At 43.8% G+C, this 12627-nt stretch overlaps 1 protein-coding gene across 3 annotated transcripts in view; it reads right to left on the bottom strand.

The window, feature by feature from the left end:
* The window catches only part of LOC104349704 (protein mono-ADP-ribosyltransferase PARP12), a 32305-nt gene that overhangs the window by 10264 nt on the left and 9414 nt on the right, over positions 1 to 12627 (bottom strand). For 2 of the 3 annotated variants that reach the window (XM_086478949.1, XM_086478967.1), the window contains exons 3-9: positions 9420 to 9672; positions 9194 to 9310; positions 8752 to 8820; positions 6862 to 6963; positions 4354 to 4477; positions 2983 to 3148; positions 446 to 566 (exon numbers count right to left, since the gene is read on the bottom strand). In XM_086478949.1, the coding sequence (XP_086335075.1) occupies positions 446 to 566; positions 2983 to 3148; positions 4354 to 4477; positions 6862 to 6963; positions 8752 to 8820; positions 9194 to 9310; positions 9420 to 9672 (952 nt within the window). Of the gene's footprint in view, positions 1 to 445; positions 567 to 2982; positions 3149 to 4353; positions 4478 to 6861; positions 6964 to 8751; positions 8821 to 9076; positions 9109 to 9193; positions 9311 to 9419; positions 9673 to 12627 lie in introns of all 3 variants that reach the window. The other variant, XM_086478959.1, reaches the window with a different exon arrangement.

The raw sequence follows: 12627 nt of genomic DNA, 5'->3' as shown, positions 1-12627 counted from the left end.
CTGTCTGCTGAAGAACAGTTGCACAAAGCTTACGTAAGCTTATGTCCTTCCTGTAACCCTGTTACTTAACCTGTGCCTACCTTGCTTGTAAGTCATTCATGCTCTCTCAATGTTGCTCCAGCAGCACAGAAAGATGCTTGATTTTTCATTTTTACCATCCATAGTGTTCACTCACTTTTCTTAAGGTTTACCATGACTTTATGTGAAGACTATCAATCTTTTTATTTCTGGTCCAATGTCAGTCTGGATAGTGTCAAGGAATAAGGGGGAAGGTTAGTTTTGTAAGGAATTTCCTCTGGGCCATCACTAGCTCACTTTCCCTTTCCAATGAATATATCTGGTAGCGTTGGTAAAAGAAGTCATAGGTTCTAAAGCTGGGATAGCTTGCAAGTTAGTCTTTGTAAAGCACTGCACAGTTGTAAATGAGAACCTTTAAAATGAGTACCTTTAAAACTGAGCTTGTAATGATGCAAGCCAGCCTGGAAAGATATGGTGGCATCTGGATCTGCTAGATACAAATTCTCAATAATAGCAGAAGATGGTGATTTCACACTATCCCCTTCTCCCTTTGGGGGAACGAGGAGAAAAACAAACAAACAAACAAACAAACAAACAAACGAGAGACAGAAGAGTAATAAGTGAATACAGTCAGGACTAAACCCTGAATAACTAGTTTGGGTAGAGGTAAACAGGAGGATGAAGATGAAACTACCCAGAACTATGATGGCCTAAAGCGCAATTACCAAACACTCATAACATACACACAAACACAAAATAAGGAATGATGACAAACGTGTATCCTATTTAAATTTCTGTAACACGGTGTCCTGGGTTTGGCTGGGATAGAGTTAACTTTCTTCACAGTAGCTGGTACGGGGCTGTGTTTTGGATTTGTGATGAAAACAGTGTTGATAACACAGGGATGTTTTAGCTATGCTTAGCAGGGCTTACACAGAGCCAAGGCCTTTCCTCACACCACCCCACCAGCGACTGGACTGGGGGTGCACAAGGCATTGGGAGGGGACACAGCTGGGACATCTGACCCCAAGTGAGCAAAGGGACATCCCATACCCAGGTCATATCATGCCCAGCAATAAAAGCTGGGGGAAGGAGGAGGAAATGGAGGATGTTTGGAGTTATGGCATCTGTCTTCCCAAGTAACCATTACACGCGATGGAGCCCTGCTGTCCTGGAGGTGGCTGAACAGCTGCCTGCCGATGGGAAGCATTGAATGAATTCCTTGTTTTGCTTTGCCTGCGTGCGTGGGTTTTGCTTCACCTATTAAACTGTCTTTATCTCAATCAACCAGTTTTCTCACTTTTACCCTTCCAATTCTCTCCCCCATCCCGCTGTGGGGGAAGGGCACGAGCGGCTGTGTGGGGCTTAGTTACTGGCCGGCTGTGACAGATGCCCTCGCCTCCTTGACCAAACCAGGTGGTAGTTTGGTTCAGGCTCCAAAGGAAGTAAAGGCCTGGGCCATGACTGGGCCATGAACTTCTCTAGTTCCAACCTGTTCTCTGCAAACCCACAGGAACAAGGTGACATGGTGAGCATTGATGCATATGAGCTTGGAAACCAATCATGCAATTAACACATGAATAGCCAGTGGTTCTTCCAAGACTAATTTGTCAAGGAACAAAGCAAGCTGTGGGTAGAACAAGTGTCACACTTACCTTTTCTATCACGTATAATTTGACTGAGAGCCAACCACTTTATTCCATAAATCTGGCAGCCTGAGTGAGCCTTTTTTGAGCTCTCCCTACTAAGGAGTGGGCCGTACAGCAGTGATCGCCCCTTGAGCTGGGATGCCTCTCAAGGGTACTCCTTGAGAGTGAGAGACCCCTTACCAACTGCAGATCTTTGGTAAGTGACCGATAATGCACGTAACCTTGTATTACAGCGTACTAAGGTTTTTTATTCATAACTTTTAATTATTATTATATCCTCTGCACAGTAAGTAATAGAGTGAACCTTGCCGTCAAACTTTAAGTCTCACTTCTACAATGTCCTACTTCAATAAAACTACTTTTGCTGCTACCTTTGGTGGTGGTTCTTTAAACAGCCTAAAATCTCCTCTGCCACGAACCAGTGTAGTCGGTAGATTCTAAATCTGCTCCACGGCACCAGTGTTAAACCACGATGCAAGTGTAATTCTTTAACGTACAAAACAATGTAAAATGCGAGGTATGCTGAAGGAGACACTTCCCATTTAAGCTGCCTACTGAAATCAAGACACATCATTGCCAGAGCCACTATATCCATCACCTTTCCCTGCACCCCTGGATCACCTTTGTATTCTGCCATTTGTGTAGCTACACTGTGAACCAGATGGGGAAAACTCATCTGCCCGGGGGGAAGGGGAGATTCCTTATTTATTTATTTTCCTGCATTTTTCAGACAGATAACTCTCTCATCAAAAAAAGATTTGGCCACCCAAGGAAAAAGGTAACATTTGACTTGAGAGAGCAGAGCAATCCTTGCATGTCCAAGGAAGGAGGACAATGCTCAGAAGGGAGGCAAGACTACTTCCTGAGTAATTTAAAAGGCAGTATCTCTCAAGGACAGTATATACATGTTAAATCTGCATTGAAGCCAAAAGGGAATCTGACTAGAGATGCCAGCATGCATCATCAAAAATAGTATGATTAACACGCGCTGAAAAAAAAGGCATTTTGCTTTCCTCCATTTGCCAACAACGTCCGTGTCAGGAAAGCAGTTAAAACAAATCTTCCCGACACAAAAGACAGATGACCTTTCATACTGAATCTCACTGCAAGGAGACAAGGCATGTTCCCTCCCCCCCAGCCTGTCATCATTTTACCACATCAGTTATGAACATCTGTAGCTTCACTGCCTTACTTGACACCGTAAAATTTAAGCACAAGTATTTACTTAATTAACCTGGCTGAGTAAAGGGGAGTGGGGGGAAGAGGCTCCACACATTTCTTCAGAAGTGACTCAAAGCACGGGATGCGGACTCACTTGTTCTCCATACTCAATCCACTGGCCTCGGTCATTTTTCCAATACCAAATCCACTCCGTGGTCAATAAAAATGAGGGTTTTGTGACTGATGACGGTGTGGAGAGGCGTCGAATTGAAGAGGAACAGCAGGTCATTGTCTGGAAATCAATGCTCTTATCTGCTATGCTGTAAGGACAAATTCAGGTTTATTATAGTTAACAGTATATATTTTATCTTCTAATGCCCAATTTAGGCTGGTGTAATTTTCTTTAATATGACTGTCTGAACTTTATTAGGCCCGAAATAAGACTATTTCCCACAGCATGCATGGCAACTCTGAAAACTGCTTCCCATCTTCAGAAGTGAACTATGGCCTGTGGGACACCAAATGCGCACTCAAGCGCTAGCCAGATGTTGCACTGCCAGCTTTACTGACAGTCAGGGGCTACATGTACAATGTGGCAAAAGGTATTTCTGCAAAAAATAAGCATGGTTACAGGTTTTTTCAGTACCGAAACAGAAGCTGGTACGCAACTGAGTTTGCCAGCAAACACCTGCAGCTTATCAACTTTGTCCTTTTTGTGTGGTTACAGAGGATGCAATCACAGCTGTGAGTTCTGTGAATAGCATTCATCACTGGAGCCACCTGGGCTCTTGCTCCTGGGAAGCTTGAAAAATTAACTCTCAGGCAGAAAGACTTTGAAAGCAGCCTCCTCTTGGGAATCTTGCTTGTGATTTGCAACATCCAGCAGCCTAGTCGAGCTGCAAATCAAAATCATCTGCTGTCTGAAGAGGCATGGGCCAAAATGACAATACCATTTTATTGAGGCCAAACTTGGGGTCCCCTATGAGTCCAGGTGGCTTACAGTGGGCTTTCAGAAAGGAGTTAAAGGGAATATGCACTCTAAAAAAAAAAAAAAAAAAAAAAAGGGCTGCTTACACAAAGGGCATTTAATAAAACTTCTCTAGGCACATTATAGATATTATTATTATTATAGCTACTAGCTGTATTAGGAAAGGAATAGCCACAGAGAAGAACCAGCTCTGAACTGCTGGTAAAAGGCTCAACTTAGTTATAAATAAATTACGGTTCATTATCTGAAATACTAATATTTTAAGCACTAAATTCCACCCCTCTTCTTTTTACCCTGTATAGTTTTAAATGCAAGACATTGTTGTTATTTTTAGAAGACAAAAATGGGATGATATTTCCATGCAATCACTTCTATTTTTCTTTTTAAAAAGAAAACCTTATTTGTACATCTGCCCAGATTCTGAAAAGCTCAGTAATCAGAAGTTACGAAAGTCAGACATCTTTAGGAAGGTAACAAGAATTTTTCCTCAGGGGCCCAACTACAGTACTCTAAGCAAGCAGTCCAGTGTCATTATACCTGCTGGTTTTTGGGTCACAATAGGCCTTTTCAATTTCCTCCATCATGGAAAGGTCATTCCAGGTGATCCCATTATATACCTGCCATCGATATGGCAAACGGTAATGAACAAATCTGCATTTATCTGTAATGAGATCAGACACAGTCAAGAGCTCTGCAATAAACACAGACAGCAAGGGGGAAAAAAAAAAAAAAGAAACAAGCTACTTTTTTTTTTTTTTAAACACTCTGGCTTTATCTCTTGGGCTTTGGTATGAGCAATAAACACAGTTCTGAAAATCTAAGTATGTTTCAACAACAGCGGTGTGTGTTTCTCCAATCTTATCTAGAAAAACAGCAAAGTCCTCTTACCGCCAAACATATTCCAAAGAAACTGCAGCCTTCCCTTCCTGGAGACACAACACTGGCAGCTGGGAGAGCAGTGCCACAGGTAAGAAGCGTGTGACTGTGTGTCCCACGGCCACATTTCTCAGTCGTAAAAAGTCTAGTCTACACATCACATAAGCACCCTGACACATTTGCTTCTCTCCTTCCCTTAGAGCTTATGGGGTGGTTACCAAGGTCTGAATGTTTCGGGGGTTTTTGGCCCAGCCCAGTGAATGAGGCAGCATAAACCACTGCAATACTCCACAGAACATTCCCCAAGAGGGTCCCTTGCTCACCCCTGAGCAGGTGGCACGCTGCCCTATGAACAAGACTGCTAGGCACTGTTGGAATAGTTGCTTTGCTTCTTGGAAAACGGGAAGCAGCAACTTTTACCTGCCTTGCGTGCAAGACCTGCAGCAGTGCTCTATACCCCTCACACAGGAAGAGGAAGACTTTTGGTTTGGTTGTTTTCTTGTTATTTTTTTAAAATCATCTGTGTTTTCAATGCATGTACGCCTGCTTGTTTGAGTTCAGACCTGCTTAACACCCCTGCATGTGTGCATGCTGCTGGATACAGGCAGGGGCTGACCTCCAGGCCCCCCTGCTGCGGGAAGCTGATGTACACTCTGCATCCGAGTATGGACCAGTCCTTTTATTTACAACTTCTGAGGCAAACGTGGCATGGCAACTAACACGGACGCTAACTCTCCAACCGTTATTTGAGCTTAGCTATTTGGCGGTCACAGTATAGCTGCTTTGAGCCTCACCTCCACAGCTAGCACATGGGTAGACCCTTCACATTATGCAGGTCCAAAAGTTCATAAACTTAAGCCTCAAGCCTGGTCCTCAAGAAGCAGAGGGTCCGAGAAACATGATACAAGGCTGGAGTAGCTGCTGCACAGACAGAGCCAAAAGGAGTTTCACCATTCCTGGCCCCTGACGTATCTGACCACAGAACATATAGAAACTAACCCCAGTTATGAAGAGAACAGCGTCATTCACCCCTTTCCTCCTCCTTTCTGTTAGCAGGGCTGGAATGAACTCTTTCTTGAAAGCACTGTGCTTAAAAGTGTTTGAAAAGCTGTAGAAAAAACACTTGGTTTCTCTTGGCCAGACTTCACTTCTATGATCCATAAAATGCCCATAAAAAGAGATAACTTATTTTTTAAAGTACTGTCTCACTTCAAAGTAACGGTTAAGAAGAGGTATTATCAAGCCCTACAGTAACTTACTTGTTTGCTTCTCGGAAAAGGAGCTTCTGACAAGACAACTGCATCTTTACCAGAACACAAACCCACTACAGAAATGCTAAATACACAAAGGCATCTCAGACAAAACAGTTATCAGGTAACTTATTGTCCACGTTCTAAGTGAAAGCAAACACAGTCTGATCTAATTTAAGTGGATCTTTTACCAAGAGTAGGTGGTCAGAAAGGTGGTTTAGAAAGCGACTGGACAAGTTCACTGAAAGAAAATCTCATGCTACCTCCTCATAACCAAGGAAGAGCCTAAAGTGGAGGTTAAACAACTGTTCAGGGGCAGCCCCTGAATACAATTGTTTATACTTATGTTTCCCCCAGTGCTCTGTAATTGGCCACTGCCAGATAGACGATGGACTAGACTTATTTTTAGCTCAGCTGGTACAACTACTGTGTTTTCTTAAAACATTTTAAGACCTCAGATCACTTTTTAAAGGACTTAATGGGGAAGAATATGGCTATTATCTGATGTACATAGGATACAGCAGGAATAAAGGATGACATATTGTTACCAGTTGTCAATGATGACAGCATAAGGCCAGCTCTTAAATTGATCTAATAGTTACAGAAAGTATAATATTTAACACTTGAAGGGTTTTTGCCACAGAAACGCACCCAAAGCCTGCCTCCATCAACAGGGCTGAAATAGGCCATAGATGGATCATCCAGAGGAGAAACAGTTCAGGTGTATCCACGTGACTTTCCTCTGATTATATTTGTAATTCTGACAGTGTTTATTAGTGACTTGGAAACAAAGCGAATGAGTGAGAAAGCACAATCACCACTGCTACTCCATATGCCACCACTAGCCTGAGCCACTGAGCGGGGAGTTCCTCTGCAGACACTGCTCTCCGAAAGTAATGTTACTGTTTATGAAGCTTACCATTATGTTTGCAGTACTTCCAGGCATAGTACACGCATATCTCATTACACTTATCTTCTTTGTTGTCCTTTGAAGCTTTTGAAGAGGAATTGTCTTTTTTATCTACAGCAAAGAACACATCAGTCCTTATTTGCCCTACCAAAACAGTTACTCTATCAAAAAAACATTGCATTCGGTGTTTCATCCCAGAAATAACAAAGGGTTGGCTGCAGTAGCTGAGTTGAGCACTTTCAGGCTGTAACTATCCCCCAACACAGCCCACTACATCCGTAAGGGCTTTGTGACTGACCAATACAGCCCTACAATGGAAGGCAGCTCAGTGGAGATGGCCAAGGGTGATTTGCCCATGAAGCTGAGAGTAACGCGGGGTCTGACTGACCACAGCTGCTGCAAAGAAGCTGACTTTGTCACAACAGAGAGGGGACCAGAGGGTGGCCTTTGTCGTAGATAACTGGCTACGTCAGCAGAGTGGATCAGCTGGCTGTGTGTTTCTCCCCAAGTTAGCCAGACCAGCATGGGGGGAGCAAATACAGATCTCAGCCCAACACAGGGGTATAAAAACTAAACAACAAAAGAATCTCAAAGACAGCAACAGACTTGAGTTGGCTTCAACCCACGTATTCCTTCCCAGGGACTGGGGACACCCAGTGCCATGACAGCATTGTCATATAATACAGATCTGTAATGGGAATGACATTGGTACTGCGATTGAACCATGTACTGCAATTGCTACGTTTTAGTAAGTGTAATTTAACACTTGTATTTTGTTTTCAGTGTGTTTTGCATCCCCCTGCTACATCAGAAATCTCATTGTACCGGGCCTGGCTAGGATAGAGTTGATTTTCTTCATAGCAGCTCACATGACACTGTTTTACTTTGTGACCAAAACAACACTGATAACACACAGATGCCCTAATTTTTGCTGAACAGTGTGTGCACAGCATCAAGGCCTTCTTCATTTCTCACCCTGCCCTCCCAGTGCATCAACTGCGGGGTGCACAGTAGGTTGGGAGGGGACATACCCAGGCAGAGGACCTAACTAACCAAAGAAATATTCCACAGCATATACCATTATGCTCAGCAATAAAAGCAAAAAGCAGGAGTTTTTAGGAGGGTTAGCTATCATTTGCTCAGGAACTGGCTGGGCATCAGCCTATCCGTGGGAGGTGGCAAGTACTGTTTTGCTTTGTTTTCTTCTTTCACTTACCGTTTGCTTTCCCCCCCCCCCCCCATCTTGACCCTCAAGTTTTCTTGCTTTTCCTCTTTCTTTCCTCTTCCCCTGTCCCACTGGGGGTTGGGGGGGTAAGTGAGCAAGCAGCTGTGTGGCGCCTAACTGCCCACCAGGGTTAACCCACAACACCCATGTAACATCAACTATCTTCAAATAAGCAAATTTTGTATTAAACATTACACCCTCCACATGTGGAATATCTAAAAGAACCTGTTCAGAGAGTATTGGACTCGGACAGGCTTTAAAGACAAGGCCCTTCTGCCCCGGAGGACAGGAGATTCACACGTTCCTATTCACTCACTGGAAGGCGTATCAAGACAACTGCTCTACTGACAAAGCTATACCCATTCCCTGGGGACAGAAGGCAAGGAAAGATATCACACGCAGAGATACAACTCTGTGTCCTTCCCAGGAAGGAAGCAATGCATCCAGAACAGTACAGAGATCAATCCCAGACCGCTCCCCATTGTGCTGCACAATGCTTGGGCAGGAATCTCAACACCCCTCTGCAGGCTGTCCAGTACTATGGTTTTCAGCATACGGCAGGGTAAGCACATAAGCTGCACTCCAACTACCACAGGGAGCTGTAGAGCTGTGTGAAACCAAATCCCAGTGAGAACCACTGATCTCAAGACTGGAGGGTTAGAAACAATCCATACCTTTGTCTTTATCTTCAGCTCCTGTTGGCAACTGGTGTTGGCTCTGACCAGGTACATTGCTACCGGGACCTGCATGAGAAGACCAAATGAACAGCACTGCTGGACCAGAACCTCAGCTAGCTGGCAACATCCCAATTTGTGTGTTGAGGATTACGTCCATACACACATAGTTTTCCACCAGCACTCCACTGCTGATACAACAGATCAGCAACAATAGTTACAAATCCCAGCTAGTCACACCTATCAGCCACTCGACAGCAATTTTGCATGCAATGTTTTAGGCAACAGTAATGCAGCTCTCCCGCCCGCACGACTTGGCCATGACTCCATTCCTGAAAGCAGAACAATGGCAGAAGGGAAAAAAAATATGTACATGTTGTAAGAGGGCAAATAGGAAAGCTGATTTCACACAGCAGCAGTCAGTCCTTATCTAGATATTTACCTTCTGAAGGTGGCACATGCAGTGTGGAGCCCACTGTTTGCAAAGGTATCCTCGGTTCTTTACTCCTTGTAACTGCTGGTTTTTTTGAATAATATTCTTTTGGTTTGTAGTTGGGTACTGAAAGCACACAAAAGACAATGGGGTTTAGCTGTGAGGAAGGCAAGAATGGCTTCTACCTCTATCAGACTCAGAATCCTATTTAAACCCAGTGTTTCTTACAACTTACTTTTCCCCCTCCTCAGTTCCTTGTTGAATTCCACATGCTTGTGATCACATATAGCCTGGATGTTTGAGGCTATGTTCAAATCAATGCCTCCAGTTTCCAGCACTCTCAACGCATGGGTATCCAAAAGGTTATGGGACCTCTTGCATGGAAAAAATCTACATTCCCCTTGGAGAAAGTGTCGACATACATGAAGCTTGTTGCAGTTTTGTTGCTGGTTGCAGGCATCATTCTTTCTGTTGTAAAATTGGCAGACCTAGAAGTGGGGAGGATAGATACAATATGAAACAGAAAACCACAATAGAATCAGTATTTTTTGTCTTTGTCCTATAGGCATGTAGCTTTAACAGCAGAAAAGCTGTGACTAAAAGGCATGTGTTCATTATGACTTCTTTAATCCAGACAGATTTCTTGCAGAGAAGGCATTTTCAGCTGACTCAGGCATTTTCAGTTTTGAAGTTGTACAGAGTTTTTTGGGGTTTTGGTTTTTTTTTTGTTTGTTTGTTTTTTTTTAAGAAAAGCCAATCCAACAAGCATTCATTTCTGGCACTCGTAAGGAAGACAGTTGTACAACAACTGACTGTTTTACAGTTACTCTATCAAAAAAAAACCCAAACCCAACCCAAAATCATAACAAAAAACAAGTGTTTCCACAAAAACATGTATACTGTGTCAAGTGAGGTATTATGTCATGGAACTGAAACTGCATTTGTGCTTTGTAAAGCTTATTCTGCATTGAAGATTTGAGCATCTAAAAACAAGAAGAATGCTTTGAGATTAGAGTACATATGGAAAAAACAACACACTTCTTTATTCCTCTGCTTACCAAACAGAGATATGCAGTGAATTAGACCCAGGGAACAAATCACACATGGAAAACTCCTTCATATTGCCCACAAAGCACCACAGCAACATTTCTGCTCCTGCAGCACAGAGGAGCAGGGCACAACAAGAAAGCTGCTCTGAGGGGGACACAGAGCTCTCTGGCAGACAGCCAGAACATCACACCTGAACTGTCACAGATTCCCTCCCAACCCCCATTTCAAGCAACGGAGACAGTTTTTATGCTGTGTTGCAACTGAATATATATAGATTTATATATCAACTAGCAAATTAAGGTTGCTGGGATGGCAGTGTTTAGAAGACTGAAAAATCAGGCCAGTTTCAACTGCAAACTAACTCTTCACTGGATTCATACTCATTAATGCTACCCGTCACCAAAGGCAAGTTCCTCATCGCTGTCCATCAGTATCATATTGTGGAGAAACACTAGGCTTGTAAGGTCATTATGCCTGGAAAGAGCAAGGACAAGAGCTGAGCAACTTGTTCACCTGGCAAAAAACAGCAGAAGGATAGGAGTGCTGGTATCTGCTTCTCCCTACTAGAAACCTTGCGAGGGGAGTTAACAGCTGAAAGCGGGAGCCTTGCAGAGGCAAGATGGCTTTGTTTTGGCTAAGAGTGCAGAAAAACTGTTTCAGCACAAAACTCTGAACGCCACGCTGCCCTGGAGTGAAACTTTTGCTTAATTATCTAGGAAATTAATATTACAGTTAACACCTCTGCCTAATTCTATACATACATGACTATGTCACTCAACTCACCGCCTAAAACATGCTATACATAACCTGTGGGAAGGGAAACAGAGAACTAGAGAATAAAAAGAGGAGAATAAGGGGTAAAAATTGGGAGAAAGGGAGTGAAGATCTAGAAGGGACGGTCGACGGGCTGTGCTCCTCTTCCTCTACCCAAGATAGGGATGTCTTCTTGGTAAGAATTGCACCTTAGCCCTGGCGAAGAATACCCGGGAAAACTTGGCCAGCATTATTATAGTACATTAGCGCTATTGCAGTGAGTGCATTTGTCAATGGCAATTCCGCACCTCTTACATCCATCGCTCTAATAAATTAGATAATTATATATATAAATATTTGCAACTTTGCAAAACTGTTTCAGTGAAAGTCCCTGAGAGGGCTCTGACAGGCAAATGTCACATCCTTATTCTTAACGAGACACATGTACAGAACAACTAACTTTCACAAACTTACTCTCAATTAGGTGGGAGCAAACAAAGCCATTGAACTGATGAAATTTAATTGAGCACTGATGGCTACTACCCTTGATGGTTCTTAGGCCCCTGAAAGAAGCAGAAATCAAAGGGGGGTGTCAACTTTCTTCCCTCTGTCACTGTGGATGCTTTATGCTCTTCTACCCCTAACACCCCAAAGGATGCTTTTGACATCTTATTTTGGGGATCTGGACTGGTTCTGGTTTTGCTTGTTCCACTGGATTATTCTACTTCCGCCACATACCCTACCTGCCTGCTCTGCAGGGTTTTACTTTACCAGATATCTTGCGCATTTTATTTCTACATGTTTTCCTGCACCCTGTTTGTGCAGCTATATCACAGCTTTCCACCTACCCCCTTGCAATTATGGCTATTTATATATTTAAGCTTAGCTGCATCACAAAATGCTATCAGTGCTGTTACAATCTGTTGGGTGCCTATGACAGGCACTGGCAGCAGGGATGGTCTCTGTGAGAAGCCAGGGGCTGCCCCATGCCGGACACAGCTGGCTCCAACAGACCCACTGCAGGACACAATCGAGACCATCAGCCAAGCTGGTGGCACCTCTGGGAAACAGTATTTAGGAAAGGGCAAAACGCTGCACAGTAGTGAGGGGGGCAGTGGGGAAAGTGGGAAAAAGCCTTGAAGACACCAAGGTGAGAAGAAGGAAGAGGTACTCTAGGTGCCTCCAGGAGGTACTCCAGGAGCAGAGATTCCCCTGCAGGGCCACCTACAGCTGGTTGCTCAGGACCACGTCCAGGTGGCTTTTGAGTATCTCAAAGTGGGGAGACTCCACAACTTCTTTGGGCAACCTATGCCAGTGCTCAGTCACCCTCACAGTAAAAAGCATTTGCTGATGTTCAGAGGGAACCTCCTGTGTTTCGGTTTATGCCCATCGCCTCTGGTGGTGTGCACCACTGAAGAGAGCCTGGTTCTGTCCTCTTTCCACCCTCCCCTTCAGGCGTCTGTAAATATTGATGAGATCCCCCTAAGCCTTCAGTTCTCCAGGCTAAACAGACCCAGCTCTCAGCCTGTCCTCATGTGAGATGCTCCAGACTCTTCATCATCTTAGTGGCTCTTTGCTGAACTCCTCTTCCAGTAGTTTCCTCACTTTCTTGTACTGGGAAAATAAATTTTGGAAAATGA

Source organism: Leptosomus discolor, chromosome 1, assembly GCF_034619465.1.
Source record: "Leptosomus discolor isolate bLepDis1 chromosome 1, bLepDis1.hap2, whole genome shotgun sequence".
Lineage (NCBI taxonomy): Eukaryota > Metazoa > Chordata > Aves > Leptosomiformes > Leptosomidae > Leptosomus > Leptosomus discolor.
This window is presented reverse-complemented; position numbering and strand designations above follow the sequence as displayed.